This window comes from Giraffa tippelskirchi, chromosome 12 (assembly GCF_054371585.1).
Source record: "Giraffa tippelskirchi isolate mGirTip1 chromosome 12, T2T-mGirTip1v1.2.pri, whole genome shotgun sequence".
Classification (NCBI taxonomy): domain Eukaryota; kingdom Metazoa; phylum Chordata; class Mammalia; order Artiodactyla; family Giraffidae; genus Giraffa; species Giraffa tippelskirchi.
The window spans coordinates 72,725,482-72,750,368 of record NC_137286.1 but is presented as its reverse complement, the minus strand read 5'-3'; the positions used below and the strand labels follow the sequence as shown (position 1 = coordinate 72,750,368).

The window sequence follows — 24,887 nt, the reverse complement described above, 5'->3', positions numbered from 1 at the left end:
GTTGTGGAGGTTCCTCACTGCGGTTGGGGTTGGACAGGTGGCTTGTCAAGGTTTCCTGATTGGGGGAGCTTGTGTCGGTGTTCTGGTGGGTGGAGCTGGATTTCTGCTCTCTAGAGTGTAATGGAGTGACCAGTATTAATTTTTGAGATGTCTATGGATTTGGTGTGCCTCTGGGCAGCCTGTATATTGATGCTCAGGTCTATGTTCCTGCGTTGTTGGAGAATTTGCGTGGTATGTCTTGCTCTGGAACTTATTGTCTCTTGGGTGGAGCTTGGTTTCAGTGAATTTATGGAGGCTATTGGATGGCCTCTTATTAATTAATGTTTCCCCTGGCTTTCAGTCTTATTCTTGCAGTAGCCTCAAGACTTCTCCTTCCATACAGCCTCAATAATAAAACTTTTAGGTTAATGGTGAAAAGATTCTCCACAGTGAGGGATACCCAGAAAGGTTCACTGAGTTACATGGAGAGATGAGGTGGGGGTGGGTGGGTTGAGGTGACCAGGAGGGGAAGAGGGGAATTCAAATGTGGAGAGAGCAATCTAGCCAGTAAGCACTTCCCTCTGTGCTTTCCACAGTTTGGAACCCTCAGAGTGATTCACAGAGATACATAGGGTGGGGGGGAAGGTAACAGAGGTGAGCATGAGTAGAAAGGGAGGAATTGAGAGGGGAGAGAGAGATCTGGGCAGTATCCTGTTCCTGAAGTGTTCTCCGGTACCCAGAACACCCTCAGAGATTCACAGAATTGGGTTGAGAAGAGAAGGAGGAGGGTGGGAGATAGAGGTTCCCTGGGGGAGAAGAAAGAGCATCAATAGGGGGAGAGAGTGATCAGGCCAGTGATCACACTCCTGAGTAAAAATGGGTCCTAAAGATTGGGTTCTTAAATGTACAAAGTTGATATCAAATATGTAAAACAAAGATTAAAAATCTAGAGTAGAGGTTAGACTCTTATAAAACTTACAATCTAAAAAAAAAAAGAAAAAAGGAAACAGTGTAAAAAGAAAAAAAAACAGTAAAACAGTAAAAAAAGAAACAGTAAAAAAATGTAGAACAGGAAAAAAACATTAAAAAAAAAGAAAACACAAAAGGTATAAGATATATGTATGTAGTTTGCTTCAAAAATAGGGTTTTTTTTTTTTTTTGCAAGTTAATAGTGGGTTATGAAGATGAAAGTTAAAGGTGTAATAGAGGACTTGAAGAAAAAGGAAAGAAGAGAAAAAAAAATTTTTTTTTTAATTAAAAAAAAAAAAATTAAAAAAAAAATAATAATAATAGTAAAAAATATATATATCCCGGACTTTCTCTGGAGCTGTTGTGAGCAGTGTGGGATCTGCTCAGTTTTAGATAGATCCTTATTCCTGCTTATACTTTTCAAGATCTATAGGTCCTTTTTAATGCAGTCGGTATTAACTACAGGGATCTTAATCTGTTGGCCTGTCCCTTCCAAAGCGCTTCCCTCTGTTTATTTGGCTTCTGTTTGGAGATCTCTTCAGTATCTAATTTCCGCCCTGCAACAAAGTAGTGGAGGTGATCTCTTTAGGTTCGCTTGTTCAATCGTGCTGTGGGGAGGAAGGAACACTGCAATTCTGGCGTGTGTGTGGTAAGCTCGCAGTGTCTCGGCCGCACTGGGTTCGCCCCCGCTCACGGCGTGTGTGTTTTCCCCGTCTACCCTGCTCAGGCTTCAGGTTACTCGGCCGGGGAGCGGGCCCTGAGCTGCGTGCACTTCCCAGGTCTAAGCCGCTCAGGTTCAGGCTCCCGGTTACTCCACAAGGGCGCAGACTCGGTTTCGCCGGCGGCTTGTGCCGTTCCCGGTCGGAGCTGCCCAGGTGGCCAGGAGTTTGGCGAGGGCGCTGTCCCCTGTTGGGGCGGTGCAGCTTATCACCTCCCTGGTCCCCGCCTCGGTTTACGGGCGCGCCTGGCTCCGGTGTGCTTTGTGTCGGTTCTGGGGAGCTGGTCTCTGGCTGCGACCCTCCCGGCGGCTGTCGACCCTCCGGGATCTCAGGCAGTCTTTGCTTAGAAACTGGGAGCCTATTTGCAGTTTGGTAGGGGGTGCCCTCTCTGGAGCCGAGTTTGCCCCTTTCCGGCTCTGGCGGGCCCCGCCTGCCCGCTGTGTCCCGCGGGGGATGGGGCGATCCGCAGCCGGCTAGCTCTCCTCTGGTATCGCTCAGTCCTTTGTTCTGTGAGCGGGCCGGCAGTGCCTTAGAGTTGGGCTTTTCGCGGGATAGTTCTCTCTCTCTCGCTGTCCCACAGTTTAGGTTACTATCTCACGTTAGCTCCCTCAGATTGCCCTCGGGGCACTCGGGCCCGGTCCTTACCCTAGGCAATGCCGCCCGCTCCTCTCCGTTCAGCCCCCACTTGCTGGTGGCGGATGATGCGAGCGTCTGGGGTTCTTTGCTGGGAGTTGCTTTAGGCACGTAATCTGTGGATTTTATTTATTTTTTCCTCCCAGTTACGTTGCCCTCCGAGATAAAAAATCCTCCCCCACACCCGCCGGTGAGAGGGTTTCCTGGTGCTTGGAAATTCCTCCTCTTTTACGACTCCCTCCCCGGGACGGGTCTCCGTCCCTAACTCTTTTGTCTCTCTTTTTATCTTTTATAATTTCTCCTACCTCTTTTGAAGATAATGCGCAGTTTTTGTGAAAGCCTGACGTCCTCAGCCAGCCTTCAGAAGTAGTTTTGTGAAGTTTGGTCAGCGTTCAGATGTTCTTTCGATAAATTTGTGGAGGAGAGAGTGGTCTCCCCGTCCTATTCCTCCGCCATCTTAGCCCCGCCTCCCTCTCTTTGCTTTTGACTGTTGACAATTTAAGAAGGAAATGGCAACCCATTCCAGTACTCTTGCCTGGAAAATCCCATGGACGGAGGAGCCTAGTAGGCTACAGTCCATGGGGTCATGAAGAGCTGGACATCACTGAAGCGACTTAGCAGCAGCAGCAGGAGCATATTGACAATTTAATTATAACATCTCTTGGGGTAGCCCTTTTCAAGTTCAACTAATTTTGGGGTTCTGTGGGTCTCATAAGTCTCTCTCTATATTTCTCTCTCCATGTTTTGCAAGTTTTCAGCCATTATATAGACTCTCTACCCCTTCTCTTTCTGTTCTCCTTTTAGCACTTGCAATAAATTGTTTCTCTTACTGATGTCCCTTAATTCCTGTAGGTTTTCTTCATTCTTTTTCATTTTTTGTCTATTTTTTCCTCTGACTGAGTAATTTCAAGCAATCAGCTGAGTTCATGGATTCATTTTTCTGTTTGGTAGAGTTTGTGAGCTGCTGTTCAAGGGCACAATAGTGTTTTCTATTCAACCATTTCACTTTTCTGCTTTAGGATTTCTGGTTTTATGTGTGGGGGGGTAGTTTTCATTTATTTGTTGAACTTCTCATTTTGTTTATGTATTGTGCCTTAATTTCAAGTAGCTATGTGTGTGTTTATAGGTCTCTAAATGCCTTTAAGAGGATAATTCTGAATTCTTTGTCAGATAGTTTATTGATCTATTATTCAGAGTGGGATATTGGCATTTTATTAGTTTCCTTTGCTGGTGTCATGTTTACTTGATTCTTCACTTATATGAGGAATATAAAAAATGATGCAAATGAACTTATTTACAAAACAGGACTAGACTTTATGACTATAAATGCCTTTTATACATATGACTTTAAATACTGTATTCCATGTATCACAGTAGGTTGTAAGTATTTTTAATGGAATATTGTGTTTACTTTTATATACGGATAAATATAAATCTACATAAATTTATATTTACATATAAATTAATAGCTTATTGAAATATAGTTGCTTTACAATTCTGTATTAGTTTCTGCTGTATATACTGTGCTCTTTTAATACTCTCTGTCCCAATACATTCTTAGGACTTCTAAAAAGAAAAGATACACGCACCCCAATGTTCATAGCAGCACTATTTGCAATAACTGAGAGTGGACTATTACACAGACATTAAAAAGAATGAAATAATATCACTTCCAGAAACATAGATGGACCTACAGATTATAATATGAAATGAAGTAAGTCAGAGAGAGACAAATATCATATGATATGGGTTATATGTGGAATGTAAAAAGAAGACACAAACTTCTTTACAAAATAGAAATAGACCCATAAACATGGAAAACAAACTTATGAATACCAAAGGGGAAATGGGGGAGGGATAAATTAGGAGTTCTGGATTAACATATATGCACACTCGTATATGTAAAATAGATAATCAACAAGGACCTTTAGTATAGCACAGGAAACTAGTCTTGTAATAACCTCTAAGGGAAAAGAATCTGAAAATTTCAAATATGTATACATGAATTATATATACTGTATACCTGAAATTAACACAACTTTGTAAATCAACTATACTTTAATAAAAAATAAAATGAGCTTTAAAAACTCATTTCCAAGTATAAAATTGTGAAGATAAGTAAGGGCAGTGTAACTCTAATAAATGCATATCTTTTAAAAATAGAAGTATAGTTGACTTCCAATATTATATTAGTTTCAGGTGTAAGTTGTGTCCTACTTTTGGACCCAAGGCACTGAAACTCGCCAAGCTCCTCTGTCCATGGGATTTTCCAGGCAAGGATACTGCACTGGGTTGCCATTTCCTTCTCCTGGGGATCTTCCTCATCCAGGGATTGAACCAGTGTCTCCTTCATTGCCAGCAAATTCTTTCCCCACTTAGCCATCGGGAAACCCTTTAGCTTTTGATCTCTTGTCCGTTAGTCTTTAATCATCAACCACAAATGGTGATGGTACAAATGGATAGTCATAATAAAAGAAATAGACACAACCTTTGGACCTTAGACATAAATTCTCTCAACATCACCTTAAATACAAAACTATAAAAATTATAGTGGGAAATTTTACATGAGAAAATTTACATAAGCTAGTTTGATGTTTAGTTTTTATATACAACATGAGAAGCATGATCCATGAAGGAAAAATCAGTACTATAGACTTTATTAAATCTAAAATGTACACTCTGTGAAAAACAATATTCAAAGAATGGAAAGGTAAGTCTCTAGAATATATTTGCAAAACACATATGTGAGGAAAGACTTTCATTAAAAATACAAAAAAAAAATTTGTAAAACTTCACAGTCAGAGAAAAATCCCTGAATTGAAACAAGTAGACAAATACATTATTAGACACCTTACCAAAGCATATATAAAGTGCTCAACATTGGGGAATTATGGAAAATAAAATGCATCATGCACCAGAGAAAGCAAAGGAAAACAACAGTGATATGCTTATCCATCTATTAAAATGGCTAAGAAATAAAAACCGAGACTACCAATTGCTGGTGAAGATGTAAGACAACAGAAAAACTTCTTCATTGCTGATGGGAATCCAAATGGATAAGCTGCTTGGGAAGACATCTTGACAGATTCTTGTGAAGCTAAGCATACAGTCACCATGCTGTGCTGTGCTTAGTCACTCAGCCATGTTTGACTCTTTGCAATCCCATGGACTGTACCTTGCCAGGCTCCTCTGTCCACGGGGATTCTGCAGCTTAATAAACTGTTAGTAAAATTAATAGTTTTCTAAATTTCTAAATATTTATAAAACTAATAGTTATTCTCCAAATTAATAAACTGCAGTAAAACTGATTAAAGAAAAGAGCAGCAAGAAACCACAAATATCCAGTATCAGAAATCAATTAAGAAGAATTCTTTACACAGCACTTAGACCTTGACAAGGTACTTAGAGAACTTTGTGAAATATTTAGGATTAATAATTAAACAACAGAGGTAAAATTTCAGCATGTTATAAATACCAATGTATCAAAATTGACACATAAAAATAGAATAAAATAAGAAAAATGTATATATCTACTAAATAAATCAAATTAATAATTAGCTATAAAAAGGAACGCATTCGAGTCAGTTCTAATGAGATGGATGAACTAATACCTGGAGAAAGAAACGACAACCCACTCCAGTACTCTTGCCTGGAAAATCCTATGGATGGAGGAGCCTGGTAGGCTACAGTCCATGGGGTCGTGAAAAGTTAGACATGACTGAGTGACTTCACTTTCACTTTCACTTTCCACTTTCATGCATTGGAGAAGGAAATGGCAACCCACTCCAGTGTTCTTGCCTGGAGAATCCCAGGGACGGGGGAGCCTGGTGGGCTTCTATCTATGGGGTCGCACAGAGTTGGACATGACAGAAGCGACTTAGCAGCAGCAGCAGCAGCAGAGACTATTATACAGAGTGAAGTCAGAAAGAGAAAGATAAATGTTGTATACTAACACATATATATAGAATCTAGAAAGATGGTACTGATGAGTTTATTTGCAAGGCAGCAGTGGAGAAACAGATATAGAGAACAGACATATAGACATAGTGAGAGGGGAGGAGAGGGTGAGATGTAGGGAGAGAGTAACATGGAAACTTACATTATCATATGTAAAATAGGTAGCCAAAGGGAGTTTGCTCTATGACTCAGGGGACTCAAACAGGGTCTTTGTATCAACCTAAAGGGGTAGGATGGGGAGGGAGATGGGAGGGAGGTTTAAGAGGGAGGGGTCATATGTACACCTATGAATGATTTATGTTGATGTTTGATAGGAAACAACAAAATTCTGTAAAGCAATTATCCTTCAATTAAAAAATAAATAAATCTTTAAAAAAGAAAAAAAAAACATAATTAAAAAGCCAGACTAACTAACCACAGAAGCAAAAACAAACTTTCCACAAACAAAACTATAGGTCTGCAATTATAAAATACCCAAATAATTTTTAAAAAATTAACCCCTAAATAATCTGCATTTGCCATTTGTGGAGAAAAAATGAAATATTTTCCAGTTTCTTTTGTGAGGCCGCCATTACACTGACACCGTAATTCTACCAGGACATTAGAAAACAAAGTATAAGCCATGTTTTTCATAAACAAAGATGAAGATATTCTAAGCAAAGTATTATTATATAAATTAAGCTATATGATAGATCATAACTGTATAATACCAAGTGAAATATACTTGAACAGGGGTCCTCAACCCCCAGGTCATGGACCACTATCAGTCCATGGCCTGTTAGGAACTGGGCTGCACAGCAGGAGGTGAGTGGCAGGTAAGTGAGCAAAGCTTCACCTCTATTTACAACTACTCCCCATTGTTCACATTACACTCTGAGCTCACTTCCTGTCAGATCAGCAAAGGCATTAGATTCTTATGGAAGGGTGAACCCTATCATCAATTGTACATGCAAGGGATCTAGGTTGAGCACTTTTTCTGAGAATTTAATGCCTGATGATCTGAGGTAGAGCTGAGGTGATGAAGCTAGCACAGGGAAGTGGCCACAAATGCAGATCATCATTAGCAAAGAGGTTTGGCTGCACAGATGCCATAATAAAAACACTATCAGTGAATGGCAAGTGACAATTAAGCTGCATCTGGTGGCAGACTTTAAATAAAATCTGACACTTATTTTAGTGCATGCATGGCTCACATATTGTTTTATTTCTCACTTCCATCCATGACTATTTCATGCACTGCACTTGTCTCAGTTACAGTTTTGATAAGCCCACAAGCTAACATAGCCAAAATGATTAAAAAACAAATGTCTCTGGAGAGCTTCTTTGAACAGGGGGAAAGACCCCATGATGAGACGGCAGAAGACTCTAAAACTGTCAACAAAAAGAAAGCTGAATTTTAAAGAACACCAAGAGTCTTAAACTATGGGTTCATTGCAACAGGTAAGCCACATTCTCTAAGCCCACTTTGTATAATATGTGGTGACTGGCTAATCAATGAAGCCATGAAACCTTCAAAACTTCTTTGCCACATGGAGACTAAGCACCCTGCATTAAAAGACAATCTTTTGCAGCAGTGGAGATGCAAACATAGAGAACAGACTTGTGGATACAGTGGAGGAAGGAGAGGGTGGGATGAATTGAAAGAGTAACATTGAAACATATACATTTTACCACGTAAAATAGATAACCAGTATATGATGCAGGGAGCTCAAATCTGGTGCTCTGTGAAAACACAGAGGGGTGGGATGGGGTAGGAGATGGGAGGGAAGTTCAAGAGGAAAGGGCCATATGTATACCTATAGCTGATTCATGTTTATGTATGGCAGAAACTAACAAAATATTGTAAAGCAATTATCCTCCAATTTAATCTTTTAAAAAGTGGGGAAAAAATACATTTGAATCGGTTCTACTGAGATGGATGAAACTGGAGCCCATTATACAGAGTGAAGTAAGCCAGAAAGAAAAACAACAATACAGTATACTAACGCATATATATGGAATTTGAAAGATGGTAACGATAACCCTATATGCGAGACAGAATAAGAGACACAGATGCATAGAACAATTTTATGGACTCTGAGGGAGAAGGTGAGGGTGGGGCGTTCTGGGAGAATAGCACTGAAACATGTATATTATCATATGTGAAACAGAACACGATTCCATGTTCGATGCATGAGACAAGGGCTCAGGGCCAGGGCAATGGGATGACCCAGAGGGATGGGATGGGGAGGGAGGTGGGTGGGGGGTCCAGGAAGGCGAACTCATGTAAACCCATGGCTGATTCATGTCAATGTATGGCAAAAACTATTACAATATTGTAAAGTAATTAGCCCCCAACTAGAATAAATAAATTTATTTTTTAAAAAAAAGTGGGGAAAAAAAAGACAAGTCTTTGGAGTTTTTCAAAAGAAAAAAACATAAACACAAAGAAAAGAAGGAATTGTTGACGGTCACCACTTCATCAAATATATCTGCACTTCCTTTTCAGCATATTTTCCAGGAAAGTGTGCATATGTTATGTGCACTTTTGTCACTAACATCACAGCTGAAGAATTATTCAAGTCTTTGAATGATTACATATCAGGAAAACTGAACTGTTTCTGATGTCACTACTTGGGACAAAAATGTAGCTTCTGACCATAGAACACAGTCTATATCATCTATAGAGAAATGCTGACTAGCCAAGAAACGTTACCTGTATTAACAATGTTTTGTGGGCTGTGATTAAAATTATCAACCACGTTAAAGTACATGCCCTTAAGTCACATCTGTTCATGCAGCTTTGTGGAGATGAATGCAGAGCACATCCATCTTCTTTTATACATGAAGTGAGACGGCTTTCTAAAGGTAGACGACTGGTTAGAGTTTTTGACCTATGAGAACTGCTCCAGAGATTTATTTTAGAAAAACATTCACCACTAGAAAAATACAGAATGGGTCACAAAACTTGCTTACTTGTTTAACATATTCAACCTGCTCAACGAACTCAATCTGTCACTTCAGGGGAGAACAGCTGTGTTCAAGTCAGCAAATAAAGTGGCTGCATTCAATGCCACGGAAAAGGCGATGGCACCCCACTCCAGTACTCTTACCTGGAAAATCCCATGGACGGAAGAGCCTGGTAGGCTGCAGTCCATGGGGTCTCGAAGAGTCGGACACGACTGAGTGATTTCACTTTCACTTTTCACTGTCGTGCATTGGAGAAGGAAATGGCAACCCACTCCAGTATTCTTGCCTGGAGAATCCCAGGGATGGGGGATCCTGGTGGGCTGCCATCTATGGGGTCGCACAGAGTCAGACACGCCTGAAGTGACTTAGCAGCAGCAGCAGCAGCAGCATTCAAAGCCAAACTGGAATTATAGGGAGTGATGAGTGATCTTTCAGATTTTTGAGAGATTTCACATTTTAGTAGAGATTTTGAAAGGGACTGAACTAGGGTTTTTTCTCCCAGCTGGTGCATGGTCACCTCTCTCAGCTTTCAAGAGTTTGAGCATTACTTCCCAACCACAAAAGACCCCTGAACTGAGAAGGAATGGATCCATGACCCATCTATGAATAAGCCAGGTGAATCTACTTTGTCTGTGCTACAAGAGGATCAACTGCCTGAGATTGTAAATGATGGCAGCTTTGAAAGTAGATTTGAGGCAACTTCAAATCTCCATACATTCTGGATTAAAGTCAAAGTCCTGATATTACCGCAAAAGCACTGAAAAGTCTGCTTCCATTTGCAGTATCTTATCTTCTGCAGTGACAGCAATCAAAACAAGATTATGGAGTAGATTCGACATGAACAAAAACTTTAGGTGTCATTGTCTCGCATCACACCCAGGTGAGACTGTCTAGTTGCAGGAAAACAATTCCAGGGCTCCCACTGATACTGCATTATGGTGAGTGGTATAATTGTTCTTGTTGAGTTGCTGAGTCATGTCCGACTTTTTGCAATCCCATGGACTGCAGCATGCCAGGCATCCCTATCTTTCACCATCTCTGGGAGTTTGCACAAACTCATGTCCATTGAGTTGGTGATGCCATCCAACCACCTCGTCCTCTGTCGACTGCTTCTCCTACAGCCTTCAATCTTTCCCAGAATCAGGGTCTTTTCTAATGAGTTGACTCTTTGCATCAGGCAGCCAAAGTATTGGAGCTTCAGCTTCAGCATCAGTCATTTCTATGAATATTCTGGGTTGATTTCCTTTAGGATATACTAGTTTGATCTCCTTCCAGTCTAAGGGACTCAAGAGTCTTCTCCAACACCACAGTTTGAAAGCATCAATTCTCCATGTGTCACCTTCTTTATGGTCCAACTCTCACATACATATATGGCTAATGGAAATATGATAGCTTGGACTATATGGACTTTTGTTGGCAAAGTAATGTCTCTGCTATTTAATATGCTGCCTAGGTATGTCAAAAGTTTTCTTTCAAGGAGCAAGCGTCTTTTAATTTCGTGGCTGCAGTCAAAATTTACAGTGATTTTGGAGGCCAAGAAAATGAAATCTGCCACAGTTTTCATTTTTTCCCTTTCTCTTTGTCATAAGGTGATGAGGCAGGATCCCATGATCTTAGTTTTTCTAATGTTGAGTTTTAAGCCAGCTTTTTCACTCTCCTCTTTGACCTTCATCAAGAGGCTCCGTAGTTCCTCTTAGCTTTTTGCCATTAGGGTGGTATCATCTGCATATTTGAGGTTGTTGATATTTCTCCTGGCAATCTTGATTCCAGCTTGTGAGTCATCCAGACAGGCATTTTGTATGATACACTCTGCATACAAGTCAAAAAAGCAGGATGACAATATACAACCTTGACATACTCCTTTCCCAATTTGGAATCAGTTCATTGTTCCATGTCTGGTTCTTGACATGCATACAGGTTAATCAAGAGACAGGTAAGGTGGCAGAGTGTTCCCATCTCTTTAAGAATATCCCACAGTTTGTTGTGATCCACACAGTCAAAGACTGTGTAAATGTAGGTGTATATGTATGGCTTGGAAGCAGAAGCAAATGGTGGATAAGTAAGACAGGGAGATTGTCAGCCTCCCCACAAATACATCAAAAACTCATCAAAATATGGAACAACTCCTACAAAGCAACCTCTAGGTGGCAGCAGAAGACCCTAGGATTCCAGGGGGGCAGACTAAGCTCCCTGGAATGAGGTAGGAGAGAGGATGGAGAGAGAAAAAAAAAAGACAAGAAAACTTCTTGACGGAAGCTTATGCCTTGAGGGTGGGAGAGAATTATGAAGCAGGAAGAGTTCTCATGCACTGAGAATCTCCCTCACAGGAGGGCCCAAGGGGGAGCTGTGGAATCTCAGAAAACAGGGCAAAGCATGAGATTAGAGGGCAGAAAACAGAGAAAACTGCACTTCTCAGATCATAAACAGTTCATGGACTTGGCCCCAACCAGATGTCAGGCTTGGAGAACTGAGAGAAGCTCACAGAAGTCCCACAGCACAAAGGAAGAGTCTGGGGTGCCAAGAGAGGCATGGCATACAAGTCTCTCCAGCATACACAAACCTTATGGCACAGAGAGTGGGTCCCAGGGGCCAAAAGAACAAGTTCCGTGAAGTAAAGGATGGGTCCAGTGAGTCAAGATAAGTGCACACAAGTCCTGCAATGCAGAAGGCAGGCCCAGGGAGCTGAGACAAGTGCACACAAGCCCCATGACACAGAGGGAAGCTCAGCAGGCTTAGGGAAGCCCACACAATTCTCTGTGACACAGAGGGCAGGGTTGGGGAGTCAAGAAAAGATCCATTCAAGCCCCTAACTAGCAAGTTTTGGCCTGAAATGCAGGAAGGACTGGGGAACAGAAGAACCAACAAAGATTCCAGGGACAAGTAAGGGGGCTGGCAGCAGTGAAAGATAAACTGAGAGGGCCACTTTGATAGCGGCTATGGAAATAGACTTGTCTGACAATTGCCAAAGCCAGAAGGACTGCTCAAAGACATACTGAATCCATAGACACCCCAAAACTTACTATTGTACACTGCACTGTCCTTCAGAGAGACAAGATCCAGCTCCATCAACCAGAACACAGGCACAAGTTCCCCCAATGAGGAAAACATCACAGGACACTAACCCAACCCCATCTACGGGGGCAGACTCCACAACCAAGAACTATGATCTTGAGAACTTTTTTTTCTTTTTCTTACATATCACACTATTTATACCCACTCCATATTTCTACCTTCACATTAGCTCTTTGCAGTGCTGTGGAGTTTTCCTCTTTTTCTTGGTTAAATTTTTTTAAGGTTTTTTTTTTCTTTTTTACCATTTTTTGTGATTTTTTTCTAATTTTGTTTTCGGTATATTTGACTGCTTTTCTTGTAGTTCTTTATCGGCTGCAGCTATTCCTGAATATATAAGAATCTTTTTCGTATACAGCTATTTATCTTTGCTTTTCTATTTTTACTTTTTTCACTCTCTTTTTTTAACCTTTTCCACACTTTCCCTTTCTCTTTTCTCTCTCTTCTCCTTTTTTTTTCTCTTTGTCTTCCCTTTTGCTTTCACTCTTTCTTTTTTGTAAGTTCAAGTGCTGAGCGGAGAAGGCAGTGGCACCCCACTCCAGTACTCTTGCCTGGAAAATCCCATAGACAGAGGGGCCTGGTAGGCTACAGTCCATGGGGTCACTAAGAGTCAGACTCGACTGAGCGATTTCACTTTCACTTTTCCCTTTGATGCACTGGAGAAGGAAATGGCAACCCACTCCAGTATTCTTGCCTGGAGAATCCCGAGGATGGCGGAGCCTGGTGGGCTGCTGTCTATGGGGTCGCACAGAGTCGGACACGACTGAAGCGACTTAGCAGCAGCAGCAGCAGCAGCAGCAGCAAGTATTGAGCTCTCTTTGCTATATTCCCTAGTTGGCACCCTGCTCAGGCTTAGTTTTCCAGATTGAGCATTAGCTAGTTCTGCTTTTAACTGGTTGATATCTCTTGGTTTCCCTTGTTCACCAAGGTAATCTCCTGTACTCTTTTCTTCAGAATAATTTGGTTATAACTCTGTGTGGAAATGTGTATATATGTCCTATTATTTCTCTAATTACCTGCGTTATCTCTTCCAACTTGAAAATAGGCACAAGTCATCCCTAACAAGAAAACTAACACAAACCACTCAACCAACATTTCCCTTCAAAGGCAAAAACCAAAAGGAAGAAGGAATATACTCTAAAGACTAGGAAAAGGAGACCTCAAGCAGAGCAAGAAAAAAAATGAAAAGACAGAGAAACACAGCACAAATGTAAGAACAAGCTAGAAACTCACAAGACCAAACAAACAAAGAGGAAGTAAGCAATCGACCTGAAAGATAATTCAAAATAACGATAGTAAAGATATTCCAAAGACTTGAATTCAAATTTTTATCTCTATGCCCAGTATCCAGGAGGACAAACAGAGTGTTTTCTCTGCAAGATCCAAGATCCAGAAAGACCTTGGCTCACTAGCTCTCTTCTGTGGAGGAAACGTGATGGAACAGATGTTTGGAGGTTGCTTTGACTTTCCCTGGGAGTGTGGGAGCCCACCCAGGGAGGAGGGACTCAGGGGCCATTGCCACTGGAAAATGACCACCAAGCAAGTGCTTTCCAGCCATGTGTGACTCTCAGCATGCAGGAGGCAGGGAACGCTATCTTGCATGGAGGAAGGAAAGGCATCCACAGAGATTGTTTTCAGGCCTCTATCTTGCAGCAAGTGTTTCATTTCTCAGATGTCAGACCTCCAGGCCTGATACCAGGACCTCAATTCCAGAGTCAGGGACGTGTGTCTCCCTGCACTTTGCGAGCCTTGTGAACACATTCCTAGGTCAGAGTGGTACTGCCCATTAGGAAGCAGGCTGCGGGAATGTGCCTGAGGAGGCCGGGTGCCATATTGAAGTCACCTGGTCCAGGGCACCTGCACTTCCTATGAGCCCCAGCTGAGGAGCTGTGGGCCTCCCCCTTGCTTCAGAAATCCCAAAGTGGGGAGCCAAGCTGGCTCTGTCAGAAGGAAGCAAAGAGCACCTGGATGAAATTTCAAACAGTTGCTAGGCCGCACCCAGTTAGGTCTCCTCGGGAGAAAAAGGTGAAATTTGGCCCCTAGGTCCAGTAACTAGGTGGACCAATGGTTAAGACTTCATACTTGCAATGCAAGAGACAAAGATTCAGTTCCTGGTCAGAGAACTAAGATTTCACATGCCATGCAGCACAGCTAAAAAAAATAAATAAATAACAATAATAATGATTTTTTTTTTAAAGAAATGCTTGAAAAAGCAGCAACAACAAAAAAGGTATTTCCCTGGTAGTCCAGTGATTAGGTCTCTGTGCTTTCAGTGCTGAGGGCTTGGGTTTGATTCCTAGTCAGGGAACTAAGACCTCGCAGGCTGTGTGGCATGAAAAGAAAAGGAAATATACTAGAAGGAATCAAAAGTAGATTAGGTGAGACAGAGAAACAGATCCCTGAGTAGTGGAAATTACTCAAGCTGAAGAGAAAAAAATAATTTTTAAAAGCTGAGAACACTGTAGGAGAACTATAGGGGTCCCACAAGGGGAAGAAAGAGAACAGGGCAGAGAAATCATCTGAAACAATAGTAACTGAAAACGTCTCTAAAATAAGACAGGAAACAGAAATCGTCCCCTTCACCTCCTGCCTTCAATCTTTCCCAGTATCAGGGTCCTTTCTAATGAGTCAGTTCTTTGCATCAGATGGCCAAAGTATTGTAGTTTCAGCTTCAGCATCAGTCCTTCCAATGAATGTTCAGGACTGGTCTCCTTCAGGATGGACTGGTTGGATCTCCTTGCTGTCAAAGGGACTCTCAAGAGTCTTCTCCAACACCACAGTTCAAAAGCGTCAATTCTTCGGCACTCAGCTTTCTTTATAATCCAACTCTCACATCCATGTATGACTACTGGAAAAACCATAGCTTTGACTAGATAGACGTTTTTTGGCAATGTAATGTTTCTGCTTTTTAATATGCTGTCTAGGTTGGTCATAACTTTTCTTCCAAGGAGCAAGTGTCTTTTAATTTCAATGGCTGCAGTCACCATCTTCAGTGATTTTGGAGCCCAAAAAAATAGTCTCTCACTGTTTCCATTGTTTCATATCTATTTGCCTTGAAGTGATGAGACTGGATTCCATGATCTCAGTTTTCTGAATGTTGAATTTTAAGCCAACATTTTCACTCTCCTCTTTCACTTTCATCAAGAGACTCTTTAGTTCTTCGCCTTCTGCCATAAGAGTGGTGTCACCTGCATATCTGAGGTTATTGATATATCTCCTGGCAATCTTGATTCCAGCCTGTGCTTCATCTAGCCGAGCGTTTCTCATGATGTATTCTGCATGTAGGTTAAATAAGTAGGGTGACAATATACAGCCCTGAGGTACTCCTTTCCTAATTTGGAAGCAGTCTGTTGTTCCACGTCCAGTTCTAACTGTTGCTTCTTGACCTGCATACAGATTTCTCAGGAGGCACATTAGGACCTTTAAAATTAGACATATTTCCATAATTTGCATCTTATGCCATCCACTGTTTATGAAGAAAGGGACAGTGCTTGGTGAACATTCTTGTATTTCAGAGGAAACACTAACCACTTTTGTGTACACTGCTCTAATCTGTTTACAAAATAACACATTAGGCTACAAGCTTTGAATCAGACCTGGAGAAAGAGTTCTATAGCTGGTCAAGCTTCTGGAGCAAACTACCCTTATGATCCAGGATGCATAACGATATTGTTAGTTTGTCTAGCAGACAGAGATGCTGTCAGAGATGTCCCTGTTTTGCCCAAAATATTCACTTTTGTCTCAAATTCAAAAGATTTGTTAACAAAATAAGCCATTTGTTATATACAAATAAATAATACCAATATTTATTAGAGTATTAGCTAGTACTTTCAATATACTAACATTAAAAGAAAAGAGAAATAGAAACATCAAAGGATAGATCTCCAAATTGGGTTTTGACCAACATCCAGACTCAGTACTGGGAAATCCTGTGACACAGCACATATGAAGTCCCCACTGGGAAAAGGTCCCTAAAGTTCCTCTTTAGGTGAGACTTCAAAAATTGCAGTTCAAGGTTCCCACTTAGAATCCTAGGATGCAAACTGATATCATCATCAGCTGCATATTGCTACTCTGGTTTCATGTTAATTTTGCTTGTTTTATCATGTAAAACGTGGAATGTTGTTAAGCCTGGGTCTTGCTTGTCCATACCCCTTCCAGGGGCTCAAAAATCTCAAAACCCATCCCCAATCTTGTCTACAGTGCCTCAAGACTTGCACTCATAGGACGCGGTCAGGGCACTCACAGGTCAGTCACTCACAGGTACTCAGAGTTTGGGCAGTGTCCAGGCAGGTTAGAAGCAAGGCCAGAGGCCTGCTCTGCTCTGCTTTGTCTCTGAAGCCTAAACAAAGCTATTTAATTTCCTAACAGTCACAGAGGTCCTGATTCATTTCACTGGAATCATCTTGGGCAGATCTTTGGGTTGGGAAGATTCCCTGGAGAAGGGAATGGCTACTCACTCCAGTATTCTGGCCTGGAGAATTCCATGGACTGTATAGTCCATGGGATCGCAAAGACTCGGACACAACTGAGTGACTTTCATTTTCCCTTTCACTGGGCATGCCACTGACCTGCCTAAATTCAATCCATCATCACTACTGGCCAAATCCATTTCCAAAACATATAGCAAACTCAATTATTTTTTGTTTCCATTATAGCTATCATCATTGCTTATCTGAACATCTGTAATGCTCATCTTTTCTTTCTTCTGCTCTTCTCCCACCCTCAAATTCTCTCTACACTGAAGCCTGAGAAATCTTTAAAAAATATAAACTGGGTCATATAATTCCTTTGCCTAAAGTCCTTCAGTGTTTTCCAATTGCATTAAAATTAAGCTTAATTTCCTTGCCATAGTTCAGTTCAGTTCAGTTAAGTCGCTCAGTAGTGTCTGACTCTTTGTGACCCCATAGAGTACAGCACGCCAGGCCTCCCTGTCCATCACCAACTCCTGAAGCTTACCCAAACTCATGTCCATTGAGTCAGTGATGACATCTAACCATCTCATCCTCTGTCGTCCCCTTCTCCTCCCATCTTCAATCTTTCCCAGCATCAGAGTCTTTTCAAATGTGTCAGCTCTTTTCATCAGATGGCCAAAGTATTGGAGTTTCTGCTTCAGCATTTGTCCTTCCAATGAACACTCAGGACTGATCTCCTTTAGGATGAACTGGTTGGTTGGATCTCTTTGCAGTCCAAGGGACTTTCAAGAGTCTTCTCCAACACCACAGTTCAGAAGCATCAATTCTTCGGCACTTGGCTTTCTTTATAGTCCAATTCTCACATCCATACATGACTACTGGAAAAACCATAGTCTTGACTAGATGGACCTTTGTTGGCAAAGTAATGTCTCTACTTTTTAATATGCTGTCTAGGTAGGCATACTTTTCTTACAAGGAGCAAGCGTCTTTTAATTTCATGGCTGCAGTCACCAGCTGCAGTGATTTTGAAGCCCCCCAAAATAAAGCCTGCCAGTGTTTCCACTGTTTCCCCATCTATTTGCCATGAAGTGATGGGGCCAGATGCCATGATCTTAGTTTTCTGAATGTTGAACTTAAGTCAACTTTTTCACTCTCCTCTTTCATTTTCACCAAGAGGCTCTTTAGTTCTTCTTCAGTGTCTGCCATAAGGTGGGTGTCATCTGCGTATCTGAGGTTATTGATATTTCTGCTGGTAATCTTGATTCCAGCTTGTGCTTCATCCAGCCCAGCATTTCTTATGATGTACTCTATCATAGTTATAAAACCCTAAATCAGTGATTCTCCCTCCTATACTGTTCGTGAAAATGCAAGCTGGTATGGCCACTATGGAAAACAGTATGGAGTTTCCTCTGAAAATTAAATGTAGAATTACCATAGGGTCCAGCAATCCCTACACCTGAAAATAAACCTGGACAGAACTTTAATTCAAAAAAGCACATGCACACCTATGGTCACAGAAGCACTGTTCACAACAGCCAAAACATGGAAGCAACCTAAATGTCCATTGACAGATGAATGGATAAAGAATATGTGGTACATATACAGTAGAATGTTACTCAGCCAAAAGAAAAGAATACAATAGTGCCATTTGCAGCAATATGGATGCAGCTAGAGATTATCATACTGTTAGGTAGTTCGAATAGGAAAAAGGAGTCCTGAGTGGCGGTGGCTAAAAGACAAGGAAGGGAAAAGCTGGCAAAAATAGAACAAAGGAAGGTCCAAGGACTGGAGTGAGGACCTCGGGTAGAACAAACAGCACTCCTGGCTGACCCAATTTACATAGGTCAGGTCCAGGGGGAAGAAAAAACATATAAAAAGAGGAGCCAAAGGACTGGGGCTCTCTCTTGTGCACACACATGCGCTCTCTCACTCCCCTTCACGTCTTTTGGGCCAGCATGCCCTCACACTTTGAGGATGTATTTTCCTTTATTTTCTAAATAAACTTAGCTGTAACACAGAGCTCTAACACTGTCTGAGAGCTGTGATGCACCAAGGGCTTTAATGTCCGTTGCTTCAAATTTTTGTTTTGACAAGATAGAACCGAGGAAATTACACTCCCTTAACATCTATGGTGCCATGACTCGGGTTTAATCTGGCTGAAACAACCTCGGTGTGGCCCTGGCAAGGAGGAGGCCAAGCACAGCAGGAGCCCAACTTGGGGAAAGCCCCTGTGGTGGAAGTGGAACACGAAGAAAACCCAGCACAGAGGAAGTGACAAGAAGCCCAGTGTGCTGGAAACCAGGACAGTGAAAAGCGAACTCAGCAGAAAGCTCACATGGCTCAGTCTCAGATTTGAGAAGACCTCCGGTTAAGGTAGAAGGTCCTCGCTCCTATGGCTGGAGGGACATATGCCTAACTAAATCTTAATTTCTTTACAGTCTCTTGTTTCTTGTTTACTCGAACCCCCTGCGAACAGGTAAGCAGCAGTGGGGGCAATTGAGGGACTCTGGAGAGGCTACTCCTCAGTATGTCCCAAAGGCTTCACTACCTGCTGAGCCCCAGTAGCTGTTACCCAAGCTGGTGGGTGGTGTTCTTCTGTCCTTAATCTTCTCTGTGGCAAGGATCAGGCCAATGAAAACTGTGAGCATAGGTCAGTTACTTAGCAGATTTTCTGGCAGGCTATGAAGGGGATTCCTTGGCACGTTTTTCCCACTGCTTTTTCCACCTATCCTTCATCTCTTCTCTCCTGGGACTTGAGCCCGGCCAAAAACAATGATGCCTGGCTTCAGGACCTAATGAAGCTCAGGCTCTGATGTCTCATTGCAAAAATTCAGTGAGAGACAGCTATATATAAGAGATGGATTTCTTAGGATTCAAAGAGAAGCACACTCTGCAGGGTGTGAGCCATTGCTGAGGGCAAGGGCTTTGGCCATGGAATTCAGTCTGGCTAGTTTTTGCCAGCTGGGTGAATTCATATGCTAATGAGTGGAAGGACCTTCCAAACCTTTGGGGAACCACCCACGTTTGACAATGCCTTGGAGCTGTCCCGCCAACTCTGGTTGTGTCATTTAGCTTACTGATTGGGGATTAAGGTTTACTTGAATTTGACTTGTCATCTTGGACCCAACTGATTTTAATCAGTTTATGTTATGCCTTTGCTCTATGCCATTGTTTCAAAAGTTGTGCCCTGCCCCCTTCCTTCCTGTTTCATGCTCTTTCCTGAGCCCCATCCAGACCCACAATGTTGCCTCTACAATCTTCAGGAGGGACAGCCAGAAAATAGCTGGCCCCTGGGAGGGAAATACTGTATAATATCCAATCCCTCTAGATAGTCAGGCCTTCAACTTCCATGTTTCCTACAACAGGTGCAACATCAGCATCTCTCAGTGAACCCACTAGGGTGGGCAAGAGGCCTGCTATAAGTCCACCCGTTGGCATCCCTTTAAAGGCAACTGGGCTTCCAGGGATAATGTTTGCCACTTTGGGAGTTAGCCCTGCAGGCTGTTTGGGCCCAAATCCTTACCACCCTTCTTCTAAAGTCACAAACATACCCCCGTGTCAAATCTCCACTCCACTTTTATGAAACATCTGGTCTGTTGCCTCTTACCATTTTGTTCTTAAACCAATTAATAACTCCTACAACCAGGACTCTGCCCCCTTGTAGGCAACATTGCTCCACCCAGTCTATTATTAAAATACTTTAATGCCCCTAATAGGGCCAGATAACCCACTCCTTTGTCATTACCTCTGTTATTACCTAAAGTGGGTCTATGACAATGAAATGTTTACCATTGGAAACACCTTAACTGCTCTTATAGAGGACCAGGGGAGGAAATCAGTAACTTACAATCCTTTAGATCACTAAGAGGATAAGGCTTATGACTTTTTTCACCAGGTTCACAGTCTCAGGGCACAGACTTGGATTGCTTTACATCATGATATCTATTCCCATCTGCAGTGAACAAACTTGGAATAAGTTAAAATTACAACCCCTAATCCTACCCAGCACTGGTCACACTGGAGCCCTTGGGGCCACCCAACTCCAGTCCAGGGGTCCCAGGGGGTCAACCTGCCTTGACCTCCCTAGGGATCTGGTTCTCGAAAGGTGGTCATGCCTCAACCTGCTTGGAGATCCACCATTCCAGGGGTCCCAGAAGGTTGTCACACCTCGACCTGCCCTGGGAGAAATTCTCAGGAGGCCAACTGCCTTGACCTGCCTGGGGATTTGATCTTCAGGAGACTGTCATGCCTCAGCTTGCTTGGGGATCTGTACCCTGACTCAGGGATCCCTGGCTCTCAGGTTGCGACAGTACTGGGTAGGATAAGTCTCAAAAAGACTCACCCCTAAGGAACTCCACCCATGGAAATACAAGGAAGCCTATTACTTGTGGGACTGTACCCAGTGTCAGCAATAACTCAGGAGCCCAACGAGAACCCCATTGCCTTTTTGAAAAGGCTGAAAGAGGCCCTCCAAAAGTTTACCAATCTGGACTTCCTGTCCCTGTCCCAATGTGCATCAGACATCAAGATAAAGTTACAACAGCTACAGCAGCAGCACTCGGCTGCCTCTTTAGATGAGATGGTCCAGACAGCCACAAATACCTTTTATAACAGAGAACAGGAGAAGAAGGCTGAGGCCCAGGAGAGGGAGTAAAGGAAAGAGACAAGACATGCCCGGATGCTGGATGCCCTCCAGGGAATCCCTATGGCAAACCCTGAGTCCTTGAAGGACAAGACATGAGGCAAATGCCTAATCTGTACACAGGCAGGGCATTGGGCCAAAGAGTGTCCAGAACCTGACAAGTCTTCTAAATCAGCTTGCTACAAATGTCATCGATTGGGACATTGGGCAGTGCTCTGCCCTCAGGACCCAAGAGCCTCAAGGTCTAGCACCAAGGCTTCCCTCACAATGGTTTAATAGGACTGAAGCAGTGGCCCACTCCAGCCAACCCGCCTGTCACAGATAACCATCACAGGGCTGGAGCTTAGGGTGTAACTGGATGTGACAGGTAGGTCTGAGGATTTCTTGGTTGACAGAGGGGCTACCTACTCTGTCCTGACCGCCTACTCCTGAGCCTTCTCCTCCCAAATCTGTACTGTTTGGGGTGCTACAGGAAAAACAATTACAAAAAGATTCACCTGAGCACTTTGTTGCTGGGATGGACAAATATTTTCTCACCAGTTTCTAGTGGTCCCTGACTGTCCTCCTCCCTTATTGGGAAGAAATCTTTCCCTGCCTTTGAAACCTTGCAGCTATTGCAATCCTGATAGAATATTCTTTAAAACTCTCTTTTGAGGGCAAAATAACTATTTTTACCAGCCACCAAGTGAAACAACTCCTAAATGGGAGAGGCCATTTATGGATATCTGATCAAAGAATCCTCAGATATCAAGTAATGCTGATGGAAAATCCAGGCCTCATTGTATCTCCCTGTGAGGTTCTTAACCCAGCCACTCTCCTGCCTACCCCCGAGGGCTTTCTCCCCTTTCATCTTGCCTAGAAACCTTGGAGCACTGGACAAAACCCCAGGAAGGACTGTCAGAAGATCCTCTGACCAATCCTGAGGAAATCTGGTACACTGATGGAAGCAGCTTTGTTTTGGATCAAAAAAGAAGAGCCAGATATGCAGTGTCTCCAATTTTGAGACCATTGAGGCTAAGCCTTTGCCACCAGTTACTTCAGCCCAATTAGCTGAGCTCATGGCCCTGACCCAAGCTTTAGAGCTGGGCAAAGGAAAAAGATTAGCCATTTACACTGACTCCAAGTATGCCTTTCTGGTGCTACATGTACATGCTGCTATTTGGAAGAAAGGGGCCACTTGACCACCCAAGGGTCTCCAACCAAATATGGTGATCAAATCCTTAGGCTCTTGGAGTCAGTCCATCTGCCCGCTGAGGTTTTAGTCTCCCAGTGTAAAGGACACCAAAAAGGGAGCATGGAAGTGGCACGAGGGAACCAAGCAGCCAATCAGGCAGCAAAGAGAGCAGCATTACAGAACAATGACTTAATAGGGGTTGCCACCTTAGTTCCACAGACTAATTTGCCAGAAACTCCTTCATATACTGAAGGTGAGACTCTTAAAGCTAAGAGTGAGGGCTTTCAAGAAGATCATATGGGATAGTTCCAAAAGGAGGGATTCCTTTTTCTGCCTAGGAACCTCCAATGGAAGTTGGTTAACTCCTTATATGCCACCACTCATTTAGAGGAAAAGGCCCTCCAAAGATTACTAAAAAGGTCCTTCAGAGGAACAGGCCTCCAAACAACTATATGGCAAGTGGTCTCCCCTTGTCCCACTCGCCAATTAAACAACCCCCAAGGAGCTCGAAGACCCCAGTTGGCCCAGTCTGTCCAAAGATGTGGGATCTACCCAGGAGAGGACTAGCAGATGGACTTCACCCAGATGACAGTTTCTCAAGGGTAAAAATACCTATCAGTCATGATAGATACATTCATAGGATGGATTGAAGGTTTTCTGACACAGACTGAGAAGGCTGAGGAGGTAGTAAAAAAAAACTGCTCCATGAAATCATTCTGAGATTTGGTCTGCCCAGGTCATTACAAAGTGACAATGGAACATCATTTACTTCTAAGGTCACCCAAGGGGTCTCTAAAGCATTGGGCATTACTTATTATCTGCATTGTGCCTGAGGGCCTTAGTCTTCAGGAAAAGTAGAAAGAGCCAACCAGTTCTTAAAATCAATGATAAAAAAGATAACCCAGGGGACCTCCCTGGGATGGAAAGAGGGTTTACCAATAGCTCTCCTCTGCACCCGTATTGCCCCTAAGGAACAGGTTGGTGTCAGTCCTTATGAGATGCTATATGGGAGACCTTTTGTTTATATCAATAACCTCTTCCTAGATCCAAGGGCTCAGACCATCCAGTCTTATACCACGGCCATCGGTCAATTCCAACAGGGTATATGCTTGTGGGGTGTCAACCAGGACCCAAAAGATTCTAAGGAATCACCACTATATGCTCCAGGGACTCAAGTCCTAATTAAAGTCTGGAAAGATGGGTCCCCAAAGGCTCAACTCCAGCCCACATGGAAGGGCCCCTACCCTGTAATACTTTCTACCCCCACAGCAGTCAAGGTACCAGGACATGACTCCTGGATTCACTACTCAATGAGTCAAGCCATGGAAGAAAACAGAAGAGGACACTCAATACACCTGTGAGCCCCTGGGAGATCTCAGTTACCTATTCAGGACTACAAATGAGTGCCATCCTAATGAAAACCCCCAAAATCAAGTTTCTGGGGATAAGATTTTTCAGGACACCTCTAAGAGCCAACACAGCTTGGCAGGGGTTGTACTCCAAAACATACAGGAGATAGATCTTCTGATCCCTGAACAAGGAGGGACTTGAGCCATCCTGGTGATGGAAATTTGGAGTTGGCTAATGCCCCTACTAGACCTTGTTATACCGTATTGATGCTGCTTATGATTGCTCCAAGTATTATCAATTCTCTAACCTGTTGTGTCTCTGCCCAGGTCAACAAGCTACAACATGCAGTGCCAGTTCAACAAATATATATAAAACTACACCTGACCATGGAAAATATCACTCACCCTTAGATGGACACCACTATAAGGACTCTGAGGCCTGAGACTAGCAAGAGGGGGGTGCCCAATGCCCCTTGCACTCCCAGTTCATCAGGAAGTAACCAGAAAGACCTCAGCACCCCTATTCCCAAAGAATTGGGTCTCCCATCTCTTGAGGGGCTAATGTTAGGTAGTTAGAATAGGAAAAAGGAGTCAAGAATGGCAGTGGCTAGAAGACAAGGAAGGGAAAACCCTGTGAAAATAGAACAAAGGCAGATCCGAGGACCAGAGTGAGGACCTCTGGTAGAACAAACAGCACTCCTGGCTGACCCAATTTACATAAGGCAGACCCAGTGGGGAGGAAAAAACATATAAAAAGAGGAACCAAAGCGCCGGGAGTGTGTAATTTCCTCGTTTCTGTCTCATCACAACAAAAATTTGAAGCAATGGACGTTAAAGCCCTTGACATGTCACAGCTCTCGGACAGACCATGTCTCAGCTCTCAGCTCTCAGACAGATCAGTGTTACAGCTTCGTGTTACAGCTTTTTTTTTTTTTTATAAATTTATTTATTTTAGTTGGGGGCTAATTACTTTACAATATTGTAATAGTTTTTGCCATACATTGACATGAATCAGCCATGGGTTTACATGTG

At 42.8% G+C, this 24,887-nt stretch overlaps 1 protein-coding gene across 9 annotated transcripts in view; it reads left to right on the top strand.

The window, feature by feature from the left end:
- Positions 1-24,887, top strand: part of LOC145529498 (alpha-1,3-mannosyl-glycoprotein 4-beta-N-acetylglucosaminyltransferase C-like) — a 144,566-nt gene that overhangs the window by 60,618 nt on the left and 59,061 nt on the right. For 6 of the 9 annotated variants that reach the window (XR_014071293.1, XR_014071292.1, XM_081550067.1 and 3 more), the window contains one exon: positions 8,746-9,004. The exons of the other annotated variants lie outside the window; for them this stretch is intronic. Coding sequence is in view for 4 of the 6 variants with exons in the window: in XM_081550067.1 (XP_081406193.1) it covers positions 8,746-8,861 (116 nt within the window). In the remaining 2 variants the exon portion in view is untranslated. Of the gene's footprint in view, positions 1-8,745; positions 9,005-24,887 lie in introns of those variants that run through there. 9 annotated transcript variants of the gene reach the window in all.